Source organism: Amblyomma mixtum, chromosome 5 (genome assembly GCF_055824585.1).
Source record: "Amblyomma mixtum isolate Tamu chromosome 5, ASM5582458v1, whole genome shotgun sequence".
Lineage (NCBI taxonomy): Eukaryota > Metazoa > Arthropoda > Arachnida > Ixodida > Ixodidae > Amblyomma > Amblyomma mixtum.
Window position 1 is genome coordinate 133,597,907 of NC_143016.1, and position 15,472 is coordinate 133,613,378.

General features: G+C 45.0%; 1 protein-coding gene across 1 annotated transcript; it reads left to right on the forward strand.

Moving 5' to 3' along the window:
* Nucleotides 1-681: 681 nt before the first annotated feature.
* Nucleotides 682-4,439, forward strand: LOC149343779 (uncharacterized). Its single transcript, XM_089542478.1, has 3 exons — nucleotides 682-946; nucleotides 2,163-2,314; nucleotides 4,083-4,439. The coding sequence occupies exons 1-3, from the start codon at nucleotides 901-903 to the stop codon at nucleotides 4,437-4,439; spliced, it is 555 nt and encodes a 184-aa protein (XP_089398604.1). The 5' UTR covers nucleotides 682-900.
* The last annotated feature ends 11,033 nt before the right edge of the window (nucleotides 4,440-15,472 follow it).

The window sequence follows — 15,472 nt, forward strand, 5'->3', positions numbered from 1 at the left end:
GGCACAAAACCCTTATTGCACAGATAGTATTATTGCATTGCGCTCTGCAAGCAACACACAAGGGCGAATTGCAGACAATTGTCTTTGTCTAGACACGAGCGCAAAAAAAAAAGCAGCAGCACAACTTCTCTGAATAACAGCGCAGCCATAGCACTCAAGATAGCAGGCGCCTCGTTCATATGTCGTGAATAGCGGCAACGCTGCGCACACACTACGGATGGAACACTTGAAAAGAGAATGTAAGAAATACTTCCTCCTTGATTAGGATGCAGCAGTGCTTAATTCAATTGTCCCTCATGGGACTTTCACGTGGCTGCTTTAAGCACTATTGAAGACACTTCAGACAGCATATGGAAAAGACGGCTGGGCAGATTCTTTTACTGAGCACAGGAACTTATCAGCCTTGTCGATGAGAACACGTGGTATACGTAGGATCATAACTATATAAAAGGAGTGTTGCCTATACTTGAAAGCACACGTTTGGTGTTACTGAGGCCCGACCTTTCAACAGGTGAGTATGCTTCGCTGTTACTTTCTTCAGGAAAGAATTGTTTGATGTTGAAAGCAGCTCCCAGCTGGCTGACGAATTGGAAAATGTTAAATATACACAGTATAATAACTCAAAAATGCTTTAATGCTTTACTTCAGACGATTTAGTACAACTCTTGAGAAGGCTGGAACACTACCATGTTTTCATCTTTACCTAGATGTCTAGGTAAAGTAGGAGCATGCATCAGTAGGAGCATGCAAACGCAGGATCTCTCTTGGAAAGGAATTTCAAAATTCTTGATTCACCTTCTCTTATAGTGAGCTACCGTAAAGATTCTTATGGCAAAATCGTAACAATTCGTGTTTTTACTTTGCAATGCCATCTGTTTGCAATGATTTACTACAGGCACGATGAAGACGACCTTGGCTGCATTCTGCGCTCTTTGCTTCGTTGCATGTGAGTAGAAAAGCTGGAAATCAGCATTAAAGTTCCATGAAAAGAAAAGTAAGGACTTGGTGACCAGTTGTCAGTGTGGACTAGAGGGTCAGCCCCGAACGCCTTTGTTAGCGCCGCTTAGATAGTGGTTCGAACTAAGGAAGGAAAAATCAGTTTTCATTGTTGAGCCCAATTCAGGAGAGTGGTGCTTCACCGCTGACTCTGGCAGTACGTGCGTTCGTGTGCATATCTGGAATTTGTAAAACGAAAGTTGCTCTAGAAAGAACACTGCATCTGCGAGTCAGTGGGTGAACGTACCACTGGCGAACACGTTGTGTGCTAGTGGCGCAAGTTCTCGCTTATATCGCGGTGCTCAAAAGCCCGCTTGGGCCGCGGGTCAGCACAATGTGATTAACCCCAAAGTACGGCATTCTGAAAGCGATCTGAATCAACTGCTTGTACCAAAAAGAGGTGCTGAGGGAGCTAAGACAATTAAAAGGCTTTTCGTTGTGTGTTTCAGCACTATATATCTTATCCAAAGCTGGGAAGCAAAAATGCTCAGAGATCAATAAGTGCCTGTGGCTCTTAAACGGAAGGGAAGTGTCATTCTGCAAACCAAAGCTGAAGACATCTCATGGTCACTACTCGTTCACAGGAAAACTGTTTATAACAGAGAAAGAAGTATGATTATCGCTCATAATTACGAAGTTAGAAATGAAGAATAATGTGTCGCCAATAATGTTAGAACTACCTGTATTGGGTGAAGAGGAGAAAGCGTTACAAAACATGAACGCATACTCTAGTAGCGTCGTTCTCATGGCTAGCACGTTTCTTTACTCGCGATGTCGCATAGAGCGGTGGCTTTTAGGCAAAAACTTGAAGGCTGAGTGGTGTACTTCACTAAAAGCATTGCGCTCAGTGTGCATGCGCGCATTATCGCTGTTTTGTCTTTCCCGTTCAATCCTGGGACGCTTAATGAAATGTCGCGCGGTGCTGACGTGATATTGAGGAAGAATTTCCCTTCTTTACATACTGACAGTTAGAGCGATTGGCAGTTCCGCTGTCTAACGCAGAGTGTACGTTCAAAGTAAAATTTCACAAAATGAAGCGCTTGTTTTCCACACGAGTGGCGCTGCAAAAAAAGGCCCAAAAAGTGTACGGAGTGTACTTTCGTCCCTCAATATCCCCGGCCAAATATCCTATAAGGAAATCCGCACCTCATATTTTGTGATTCCAGCGTCGGCGCATGTGATTCGCCGGGAGAATCCTTCTCTTGAGGCGCCAATTGACACAGAGTCCAAAGCCGTCGGCGCGGAAGCAATACTCGTCGGCCAAGCTCTGCGCTACGTGGCCCGCGAACTCGCGCAGGATGAGACACTCAGTAACGAGGTAAGCATTATGACGTGACGCGGCCGGAAGGTATGCAGCGCTTAAGTACTTTAAGTTTAAGGAAATGTTTGTGGCGTTAGTGCGTTTTGCATCCGTTTGTGAGTGTGAATGAAAACTGGCCCATAGAATTAGTACATGAGCACGATTCAAATATGTAGTGTGAACTCGCAGTTTTATATGAAAGAACTGCAATTATCAGTGTTCTCAAAAATTCAAGGAGGCACAGCGCTGGCTAGCATAGGTGACTCACAGAGTAGAAACTGGAAGTTTGATGCTAACACCGTGATTTGCCGCAAATAGCATTTCTTAAACATGAAAGCGAAGAAATATTTCCTATTTTTCTTTTAAATAGAGGTCAAGACCCGATAGGGCAAATACAAAAGAAAGAATTTAGCAGAAACCTATCAGCCAGATCTTTACGAGGTTGAATTTCATTAAAGCTGTGCAGATATAAGGCAAGACGTTTTTTTTTATTTTGTTAAACACAGTAACATGGAAAGTGATTGAGAAAAGTTTTGTTTCTTCAAAGAATCGCACATTTCATGGGTGATGAGTACACTAAAATTCCTTAGCAACAGAGATCATGTCTTCAAAGTGGCTGGCATAGCTGAATGACATGAAAAGATATTTCATAAAGGCGTTCACATATTCTAAACTGCCAGAACTCGCTTTTACACTCGCCAACGACAAAAACTCCCTCTAGCCACTAATATACTACATCCTGCAGCGGTTCTTTCAGCGTACACTGCCAAAAATTGATGAAGATATGGTAGTGAACGAAGAATAAACGTCTCTTCGAGAACGAAGTGTCAGCCAGCGTTCAAAAGCCCCGGCGGAGTAACTGGCCTTTTATTAGCTTTTTATTGTGTTCAAAAAGATGAAAGAAAACAAAGTTTCTGCCGGGGTAAAAGAGCGTAGAAGGTTCCAAATGTTCATATTAGGCACTCCGGTACGTCAACAGAGGGCACTGCATTTGCGCGGAACTTCAGGCATACATGATTCACTCCTTCAGTTAGGATTTGGTTTTGGTTTATGGGGTGTAACGGCCCCAAGTAACTCAGGCTATGTGAGACGCCGTAGTGAAGGACTCCGCAACTTTCTACCACCTGGGGTTCTTTAAACGTTCACTGACATTGCACAGTACACGGGCCACTAGAATTTCTCTTCCATCGAAATTCAGCCGCCGCGGCCGGGATCGAACCCGTGCCTTTCGGGTCCGCAGCCGAGCGCCATAACTACTGAACCACCGCGAAGGCGCAGTTCTGTACAAAAAAGAACGACAAAGTTGCTCGCGAAATAAGGTTTCAGAAAGGGACATTTTCTACTTTTTAGAAGCTGATTACACCTCGTCTTCTCCACGCCTACGAAGTCGAAACTGTACCTTACCATTAAATTACGATAATTAGATGGCAGTCTGTAAATTATATATTTTTACATACCATTTAACACGGTTATCATCATTACTCACATCCCCTGTGGAGAACGTTCGTTCCTGAAAATCACGTTTCACTTCTGAGCCCTCAATACTGTTTTTAGATTTCCGAAAAGATTTCCCTGAATACTCGGCATAGAGCGGCGTCACATAAAAAAGCATGCTAGGAGCGCTCTTCTGTTAGGTAAGTCCGGACCAAAACATGCGCGTATGTAGTTCCGGACTACAATGACATTTTTTTTGGTGCGCGAAAAAAAAATACATAGTAGCAATTTTCGAGTGTCATAAACTGCAATCATAATAAGTATCACGTTTCGTTTTTTCTTTCTCTTGCAGCTTGAGGAGTACTTTCTCGGTAAATTGTTCGGAAAGATCAAGGGCGCCGTGAAGAAAGTGGCGGATGTAGCGGGCGATGTCGTGAAGGGAGTCGCAAAGGTGGCCGTGTCGCCCATCAAGGCTGCTGTGGGGGTCATCGAGGAGCACGTTTCTTTTTCCGCCCAAGACAACATCACGGATAAAGCCACCAAGATTCTGAATACAATTCTTGAAAAGTCGGTCGCGAGCTACTCTGCCCAGGACTCGCAGAAGGCGGAAGACTTCGTGAAACAAGTTTGCCTGCGTATCGATGCAGTCGGACAACGACTCATCGAGCAAGGTGAAGAGCTTCTTGGGCTGTACGACGTAAAATTCTAGAATAAAGCTGAAATATGCGTTGTGTCATCGAGTAGAGGTGACAGAGAAAAAAAAATCGTTCTGCCTCTTGATTGCATCACTAGTCACGTTTACGGCTGAGACTTTCTGAATCACCCCTTCACCGTTTAGTTGCTACACTACATGCTGACTAAGTTCGCGTGCCCATCCATGACTACATTTGCAAGTTTCTTGCCGTAGTGTTAAGGTGTGTATTGTCTTCCTCCGCAAAAACGTTGTATCGGCGAACAAAATATCTTGCTCAGAAACGCTGCCGTCAATATCAATAACAAATTTTTGGCCTCGCCCGTCATCGAGGAGGCGAAATCTCTCTTTCTGTTGGAGCTGAATTTTGCCCCCTTTTTAAGTCTTCATTGCTGAATATGGCCACTAAATCTAGAAAATTGCAGGAGACTAAGATTTATTTTCCTGAGCAGAGTGAGGGAAGCTTGGTTGAAAGGGGGAGGGGGGGGGGAGGAGTATAACGTCCCAAAGCGACTCAGGATATGGGGAACGGCGTTGGGAAAGGATCCGGAAATTTCGACCACCTGGGGTTCTTAAACGTGCACTGGCATCGGACAGTACACGGCCCTCTCGAATTTCGCCGCCATCGAAATTCGACCTCTGCAGCAGGGATGAAACCCGCGTCGTTCGCGTCTGCATCCTAACACCATTACCACTGAGCCACCGCGGCGAGTGAGGAATGTTCGCTAACTTTTGTTCCCACAGCAGTGACGCAGTTTCCTCACATTCTCTTCAGTACTGCTGACCAATGGCCATGGCAAGATGCCTTCCTTGTCAGATGAAAAAAAAATCAGCTTGGTCCATAATAAAGCGCCACATTTATTTCTCAGAGATGGATACGAAGCCAGAGAAGAAGTTCTGTTTGTGTACATTGAAGCTAATGTACACACCGGTAGCGTCTTTCTTTGTAGCATGCTGATCTGTGGACACAATAAAAAGGCATCGCTCAAGTCTTCAAGACTTCTTGCATGAGTAGAGTTGACTTAGTTTAAGCGACATTTAGGTTTTTTTTTTTAAATAAGGGCATACCGCTACTACTCACGCTAACACCATGTAATAAATGTACCCTGGAAGTACGTCACTATAGGGCTGAAACTGGGAGGATAACTGAGCAAGCGCTTCAGCCCCGCACCTCCACCGCCCCGAAGCCTATCGCCTATCATCATCCATCAAGTGCATCCACCCACAAGTAGCCCACGCAGCAGCATAGGGAAGAAGTGAACGCGCCCAAGCAAAGCAAAAGAGATCAGCTCCCGCTATCGCAACTTCGCCGCATCAGTGCTTATCTTGGCCCGTCCCTTTTTGTTACCGATTGAAAATTGCGGGTGAAAAGTTTTTACCGGAAAATTTTTACCAGTGGATAATTGAATTATAGCCTCGCGCCTGTTTCAAGCGAGCGGGATTGTTTATTAGCATGCCATTACTGGAGCTCTGTGACGAAAATATCCACTGTGGAATGCTTAAGTAGAACTTGAAATCAGTTGATATGAAGGGCTTACTCATTTAGTGCGACGGTAGGTCTGCAACTGCCATGCACACATGTGTGCTTACAGAATTACGGCATGTAAAGAACAGCCCAGAGGTAAGTGATTACAGTGCCTCCGTGACAGAACCCTACAGTGGCTCTCTTGAAAGGAAAGTTACAGTTGCTCACCTTGTCAAGATCAAATCATTCTGTTCTCGAAGAAGTAGCGCTTGTTTTCTCTTTAGACAAGAAAGTGGTCCTAAGTCAGAGTGCCGTATGTTAACTCCTCCAAAAATTGTGTTTCACCCTCAAATTAACCACGGCACATGTGTATTTGAACTGAGCGATGAAACTAAGGTGCCGTTAAAGTGGTTTTAATCGTCCACTTGTTTGATTTTCTGTGATTTTTGTGACCAACCTGCATCATATCATCCCGACCGCGTGTTTAAATTTTGGCCTTGCTAAACGTGCCGAATTTTAGAAGGAATGAAGGATTAACCTCTCTACGCTGGAGCTCTAACACAAGTAATACCCTTTCTTGGTATATGAGTTACTTTTACGGGTGTGTCATGACATGTGGTCACCTGTGTGGATGGTTCCCTAACTGTTCTTGGCATCCTCCAAGCGGCCACACCTTGCGAATGACAGCCGTCTTCGCCAGTTCCACATTCACTACTTACGATCACACTCTCCTTCTCATCCTCATAATCCCAGCACTCTCCGCTCTATTTTTCTTTGCGTTATTCATTTTGCCGCAATCATTATATATTTAAATTTATGTTGCCATTTTTCTACATTTCTCTTGGTACTCGTAAATATTTCGTGTTTTTGCAAGATAATATTAATTATTCTTCAATTTGCTTTTTCTCCATTTGTTTTAGCGGTACTATATTTTAAAAGCTCTCCCGACCGTTTTGAGGCAAATCTTGATTTCAGGAGTCCATCATTAGTAACCCTTTATTGATTTAAGCGTGTGAAGCTGTGTCGTACTGGCCAAGGCACTTTATTATTCTTTCCTGTTTGTTTGCCGCAACAGACTAATTTTCTGTTTGGCACCTGCAGGTCTTTTGAATCGTTTGCAGGCTGGTACTCTATGATTGCTGCAACGATTTTTATTAATTCGTTTACAGTATATGCGGCAAAGCATATCTTGTTTCTTCAATAACCCAAATATACAACTCCTGCTTCTACTTAGCCATGAGAATATATTCCGGTAAGGCTGGATTGAAGAAACGGTCCATTGTGTTCGTATTTAATATCACGTGCAAAGTTTTTAAAAGCAGTAACTCGTTATTAGAGCGTAAATGAAAAGCAGTTCGAGAGAATACACCGAATTCACTTTGCGCTCAGATTATGAAATCTTGCCTGCAATCTGCTGCTTCGAAAGCGAGTTCAGAGTTGTAATGCCACATGTATAATGTGTGATATGCGTTGTGGGTCTTCGGACGGGAGATTCTCAGATAACTGTTCGTTGTCGTTGACAGCGTTGTGCACCTGTCACGTACAGACGGAGTCCTCGAATTAACTCCACAACTTTGCATCAAAACACACACCAACACACGATTCTAAGAAAGGAGGACGGGTAGTTTCGTGCCCGTTCACACAGCTTCACATAACATAACTGTTGACATAACTTCACTCTTATAGATTCAAAATTTTTATCCTAATGTAAATATTTTGTCTGAATCCTATGAAAAGGCTGCATAGTTTACAAAATCTAGCACAAGGCCGGATTAGCATTTCTGAACACCTGCTTACATGCTACGAGAATGTTTCTTTAACAAAGCACAAATATGCGAAGCAGTGCCCTTTGCCATAACTAAAAGATAAACATTTCATACAAAAATATATATTTCAGCAATTTCAAAAGCCGCGCCACCCTTAAATGAGTGCGAACAGTGGATGTAGAGCCCGGACGGTCAAGCGGCGCCGAGCATTCACCTACCGATACAGTAAGTCAACTCTTTACAGCTCATCGCCCAGCCAGGGTGCACACAAACAGACCCTGAGTGGCGTAGACAACCACTCCCGTCCAATCGACAATAACATTGTCATTGGGCGGGAGAGAAGGAAGGATGTGGAACATCTGAGACACTTTCACGACGTGGCTTTCCGCCCGTGTACAGATGGAGACGTCGAAGCAGATTTAACCTTGCGCACTGCTGCCGGGAGCTCAGGGTGTTCGACATCATACAATAATGTTCGGAGGCCAGCAAGATGCGCTTTTTTTACATGTGCAGAGATTTAGTTTAAATTGCCCGATTTTCAGACACCTCATGTGAGTATTGACAAAGCCGGCATGACACTGACCCTTATTTTTCTTCTGTAACACCTTTCTACTCAGCGTGCAGACTGCTGGCTTAAACACAGGAATTCTTACCCATCCAAAGAGTAAAACAAAACAAATCAACTCTATTCACCGGACTGCTTAGCGAACGCGACCTGAGGATGCTTAGAAAGAACTTAGATCCAGGCGTGCCTGCAGTGTCCCAGGAAGCATCGTAGGGGCGCCTAAGATTATTTCAGAATGTGGCCACAGTTGTTTTGTTGGGAGACGCCACTTGTTTTAAAAAGGATTTTGAGCTTGACAAAGATCGGATTACTGCAGGTAGACACCATACAGAAACCGCACAAAAGCTGAGGCTGAACAGTATGGAAAATGTAACTGAAGACTTCTGAGCCTATCGTTTAGAATGCTGGCTTGTATAAAAAAAAACTGAGATTCGAGCTGGACAAATTAGCGCCGAACGCTAAGAAAGCAACTTCGTTTTCCGATGCCGGAGACCGCAAGGTAATTGCATTTCACCTTTGCTTTCTTCTTCAGTTCATACTACTCTCAAATAAAGGTGCTCTCCCCAATTGTGCTGCCCGAAGGTGACTTGGCCATAAGAGAGGAGACGTCAGAGATTTGAAAAATGGCCAAGTGATCAGCATACTAGCCAACAAGGCATTTACTAAGGTAATCGCGAATAGAGTCAGTAGAACCTTATACATCAATCAACTAAATGATCAGGAAGGTTTCGTAAACGATACTCGACAATAGCCCTTGTTCACAGAGTCAATTAGGTGAGGGTAAAATAGCAGAATATAAGCAACCCTTATCTATAGAATTCATTCATTACGAGAAAGCATTTTACTCAGTGGAAACCTCAGCAGTCATGCAGATATTGAAATATAAAGGTATAGAAGAGACTTATCTAAAAATACTGTAAGATATCTGTAAGGACTGCATAGCTACCATAGTCCTCCATATAGTCAGCAATAAAATTCCAATAAGAAAAGGTGTCATGCAGAGAGACACGATCTCGCCATTGCTATTCACCGCCTCTTTACAGCAGCTGTTCATAGGTCTTGATTGGAACAGTCCCGAACGAGAATTAATATAGAATACTTTACTAATCTGCGATTCCCTGAAGGCATTGCCTTCCTAAGTTATTAAGGAAATGAACTGCAAAGCATGATCAATGAGTTACACAGGCAGAGGAGAACTGTCATCTAAAACTTAATATGCTGAAAATCATATTAATGTTACAATTTGTAGCGAAGCGCTGGAAGTGGTAAGGAAATACGCCTGCTTAAAGCAGGTAGTCACCGCGGATCGAGATCACGAGACTGAAACAGCCTTAAGAATGAGAATGAGGTGGAGCTCATTTGGCGGGTTCTCTCTGATCTTGAATGGCAGTGTCCGAATATCCCTCACTTGAAAAGTATAAAACAGCTTATTTTATCGGCACTGACCGATAGGACAGAAACGGGGAGGCTAACGACAAGGGTTCAGCTTAAGTTATGAAAATCGCAGTGAGGTATAGACAGAAAAATTATGGCAGTAAGTTTAAGACACAGGAAGAGGTCAGAGTGGTTGAGCGAAGAAACGTGAGTTTATGATTTTCAAGTCAGAATCAAGAGGAATAAATGCCCTTGGGCACGTCATGTAATGCGAAGTCAATATATACGATGGCCGTTCAGGGCAACGGAGTGGATCCAAAGAAGAGGCCAACGTTGCAGGGGACAGCAGAGCGCTAGGTGGGCAATTGAGATCAAGAAGTTTGCGGGGTACGGCGGCCGCATCTGGTGCACGACAGGCGAATTCGAGAAACATTGCGGAGTGGGGAGGCCGTTGACCTGCAGTGGGCTTAGTTAGGCTGATTGTGAGGATGATGATCAAGCTACTTTTCTCGCATGGTCGCTCTAAGCAGGGTAGTTAAGCTGCGCCACAAAATTGCCCATAAAGCGCGCTGTCGGCTTGCAGCTGACATTGTGCCCTGAACAGATTTTGTACGACCAGTTAGAACATACACTCTCACAAAAAATAGCGCCTGCAAAGTTTGCGTGAGGACGAACACTTTTAAGATATATTTAGGTGCTCAAAATTTTGAGCTGTTTTTGTTACTCCAGTAAGACCAAGATCAGACATTTCAAAGTGACACCATTTAAAGTTCGGGATTCTTTTTTTTTGCGTCTGAATTGCAGAGTGCCTAATGGTGTTCTTGATTTCTAAAATACTGGAAGAGACTAATACCCGTGCCACACACGCACAAGAAATGGCAGTAAATGCTTAAGGCCTTAAGTTGGTTAATGTCATAATTTTCGGAGTTCGTGTTAGACGCCCGCATTTAATGCCAGTAACGAAAGTGACGATGACGATAACGCTTGCAAGGTAGGCAAAAGTTACCTCTGAATATAAGCATTCCTTTTGAGCACAATATATCGGGAATGTTGTTCAAACATAATGTAAAAACGATTTTCCAGAACATACGGCTGTTCCTGCTTTACAAGTCGAAAAAGTAGCCATAAACTCGCATGTCAGCACACAAGTCGAGAGTACCTGTCAATAAGGCTTGTTAAAATGGTGCTCTTCGCATCGAAAACGCAGTATAGATGCCTCATCTGACTGAAAGTTAAGAATTAACCATTTCCTATTGATTAGGTAGTTGTTACTCAGAAAGCTGCATGCTCTTCTGCAAAAGGAATGGAGAACGAGAGTACGCATTGCACGGGCGAATGAGTTGTGGCGAACTCAGTAGGTCGCGAATGGCAGTAAGGCTAATGCCATTAAATTTATGCGTGTGGCACCGCACGAATGCCGTTAAAACTTAAGGCAGTAAGCACTTAATGGCATTAAATCTGTCCGTGTGGTACGGGTATAATGCTTTGATGTTATTATTGAGTACTGGACGGCTATTCACTGCAAAACGCGAGGTAAACTCTACAGGCATTTTCCAGAGTGCGTCTCTACGCGATCTGCAAGGCGCTCATACACTGAGCAGCATTTTTAATCGCGTATGTATATTTTTTTTTTGGGGGGGGGAACTACTTGAGGAGAGGTATAGTGCAAAGCAATTGACGCTGTAACATTTCTATTTAAAGGCATTAATATATTCGCTTCACTCTAAGCAGGCTGAAGAATCCAAGGTTGTCGAAATTATCCGGTGCCCTCAAATACGGCGCCCCTGACAGCCAGAGTCGGTTTAGCACGCTAACACGTTAAACACTCTAAGAACTGCTACTCCTGCATTAAGAGTAAAAGAGCCTCGCTACTCCTGCAGGTCTCAATCTACTCTCTCTACAAACGAGAAAGAGTGAAAGGTCCTGTTCACTCCTCTTGACAAAAGAGTAAAATGGCATTTCCACTCCTGCATACCCCAAGGGAGTTCAGTGCTTGTTTTACTCCTCCGCCCTTACGGCCATACAATCGTAAGGACGCGCTAGCTTCTCGGGGCCGGCCTGCCAGCCTGGATGCCGGCGTCGGAAAAATGCACTGGTATTGTTTGTTCACGACCAAAGCTCTGAGATAGAGTATCATTAGCCAATGTCGAGTTGTTGGTAGAAGCGATAACAGCCATACAAATTTCCTCCCATAGCCGCTTTGCTGCTGCTCTGGAGTTCGCCTGGCCTCTCTGCTATAGCTCCGCTCCTGAAGGGGTCGCGGAAACCGAGCATATATTTATTTCCCTATGACGCGGGGTTCAGAGTAAAACGGTGCCGAGGGTAGCACCTAAGTGCTGGCCAGTTTCGAAGCGCATTCAGCTACAGCATCGATGTGAAATCGGCTAGGTTTAGCGACGACAAGGGCAGCCAGCGAGCAGCGCACAGTTCGTCGCCCAGCGCGATCGCGGGCGCCGTCGTTGCCGAAAGCTCGGCTCGCTCAATGATTCGCTCCGTAGCTTGCGAATCGCGCACGCAAGGCTGGAAAATCGAGCAGCGACTGGCCTGCGATTGAGCGAGCCTTTATGCCCACGTTTGCAGCACAGGTGAACAAATTTAGCACACATGTATGCATGGAATATCGGCGGCGTTGCGGCGATTCGTAAGCTCGTCCTCGACGCCATCATCACCGTTCGGGTGGACCCGAACATATCTTTATTTCATTACGAGACATAGTTCACAATAAAACGTACTTACAATGCAAAGAGTAGCACCTCAGCGCTAGCCAGTTTCAAAGCGCTCTCAGCTCTGGCATCGAAGTGAAACCTCCTAGGCTTAGCTACGAATACGGCAGCCAGGGAGCAGGCCGAAGCTCGTCGCGCGGCGCGCTCGCGAGCAGCGTCATAGCTGAAAGCTCGGCTCGCTCAAAGATTGGCTCAGAAACTTGCGAATTGTACTCGCAAGGCTGGCAAATCAAGCAGCTGGCGGCTGGCCTGCGACTGAGCGCACGTTCGCAGTACAGGTGAACAACAATTAGCGCACGAGTGCCTGGGATACCGGCTGCGTTGCGGCCACGTTAAGGCGATTCTTAAGCTCGTCCTCGACGCCATCGTCACCGTACGTGACACACAGGCTGAGAACTTGAATTCTGGTACGTGCTAAAGTAAGCTGCTCGTATTTCTCGGAACAATCTGAACTCGAAAAGACAGTTGCTTCTGTCGGCTTCCATGCATGTGGGCTCTTGCTAGTGAAAGTACACTCGAACAGGATGCGGCGAGTGCGGGCCGCTGTTGCATATAAGCTAAAGTGTGAAGCAAGTATCGTCGTAGTTCCGTAACGCAGTTGATATCACAGTAATCCGCTTGTACGGGTCACATTTAAGCTCTGTTTCATGTAGATCTCCGTCGACCATGCCAGTGTCGCGTAGAGTAATGCATCGCAGCTGCTCTTTGTCCTACCGCTCGCGTCGAACATATCCTTGATGTGGACAAGTTTGCGATACGGTGCGTTTCTTTGCCTTTTTTGTCGCATTTAAGGGATTTTCGCTGCCGTCAATCGAAATTGCATTCTGTCAACAGCGTCGTCTGCGCCGTCGTCTGCTAGGACACCCGATGATGGGATCACAGGATCGCAGCTTCTACAAACGACATGTCAGCAAAAGTATCTAAAAGCGCTTTGGTATTCGCATTTAATAAAGAAATAAAATGAAAAAATATAATTTGTTTTTGTTGCGAGCACAATTCAAATATTAGTAATAAAAAAAGCGCATTTGTAGGTTTTTTCAACGAAGCAAAACTGCAGCCGTCGTCACGTTTTGTGTTATTTGGGTTTTCGTAGCATTGTTTGAGTGCTCGTGCGGTGGACGTGTATGAAGAACACAAGTGTGTTTTGGAAACCAAAGACGAGAATTACGCCCTGTCAACACTGGTGATTTTGAACGGGTAAAGCCCTGAAGAAAGGTAGCGCTGCGACTTCTTGTCATCTGGAGAGGCAACGAAGAAGAATGTGCGGTTTTGCTAAGCCTTGATGAGCCGTCTGAACGGTGAGTCCCGTGTACGTTTCTTTACTTCTGATCTCTATTCGCACGCGTTATTAGTGTGCGCCTATATAGGGATGGCAGTGCAGGCAGTCTGCGTGCGGTTGCCTCAGCTATAATGCGTTAACGCCGATTCACACGACGGTCCGTTCGCCCGCGGCCCGCGCACTACGTATTTATGCGTCACCACATTGAGAGGCGCGCTGTCGGCCGCGGCAGCGGGCGAACGGAAAATCGTGTGAATCGGCCTTTACCAGAAAAGAACGGGCGTATAGGCCGCATGGCAACTGTTGCTCCATAGTCTCTTATCTGCGTTTAGTGCTCGGGTGCCGCGGTAAATAACAATGCCACCAGTTATCACAACAGAGTTATGCGGTCGCTTGCTAGCGCTGCGCAAAACAACAGACAAACAACAGACAAAACAACAGACATTCCAATAGCATAGATTTGTGCTACATAGGAGAGGATGATGAGCGTGCAGTGCCACGTTAGAGAGCGTTCTTGCTAGGCCAGCTGCGGACAGACAAGGGAACTGACAACGGTCGAGTTGCCTCGCGGCTGGTGCCCGTCGGATTGATTTGTGCTACTTAGAAGATGAGCGGCAGTGCCGCGTGACAGAGCACTCGCGCTAGGCCAGCTGCCAACAGACAGTGCTCAGTGTGTGTACTCGTGGGATTAGTGCTTACGCCTTAATATTTGTCATACAATTTTTTCGGGGACAATGATCGCGTGTAAAAGGCTGGGGCATATCCCTTGCCTAGTCATTTGTAAATTTTTATCTGTGCTTCCCCATGGAACAGAATTTGACACAGTATTATGTCAAAGTTAGATCGTTCTTGCGTCTGCCCTGAGGTGTAGGTGTCGATGCTTCCTCGCCTTCAGATTTTGACAACTGTTTGGGATGCAACTGCGCACTTATTTAGGATTTCAAGCTTTTTGCTATATCCCTCGTTTGTGCGGCCCGCTTTCAAGTCGTTCGCTATATCGGTGATGGTTTGTTATTGATTTTCACTTTCTCTTATTTATTCTTGGTTGACTGCCACCAGCTGTGCTGCCGGCGATTCTCCGCGCTCGGAACTATTCCCAGGCACGAGACCCTACCCACAGACCTCCCTGCACCACACTCACCAGTTTTCTTCGGTATTTTTTTCCCTTGCTCTTACTTGCATTGCCACTAGGCAGTTTTTATTTCTGTGCAGATTTGTTAAATGCAATACCAATTTTCGTTTCATGCTGTGATGTGAGATATCGTGCTTCTTGCTAATGAATGCATGCCTTTTCCATCCTCTCATCATTTGTGCAAAGCAGACGGGTCTACTGGTCGCTACGTTCAATTTAAAAATACCTTCGGTGCTGCTGCAAAGCACCCTAGTAGTAATAAAATCCTGTGCATGCTATATTCGATTAGTTACGCTCTTTTCATCATGCATAAAAATAGTGGTATTCCAGCCTGCTCATCTTTCTATGCGGGTGTGACAGTCATGTAAATCTACTGAAAAAATGTATATCGGTGCATCACATACAATCTGTTCATTTCTTTTGTCATGGGCCCTCTCATTGCTTTTTGTGTTCCTATGTTACTACCTTATTCTAATTTATGAAGCAGTAGACAATTTCTTCTCTTGTCATTCATGACATTGTTACAGCCACTGACAACAGTTGCTCTGACATATTTATTTGCAGTTGCCAGCTGCCAGTATCTACTGGGCCATTCGTGCTTCCAGCTTTTGGCTGTGCTATCTCTCCTCAGCTGTTTGTGGTAGGTATTGTTTTCCAGTGATGCATACCTTACCTGCCTATTTAGAAAAATTTCGTAGACATAGACTCACAGCCGGGTTTAGAAATGCATGCAGAGCCCTACGTGCA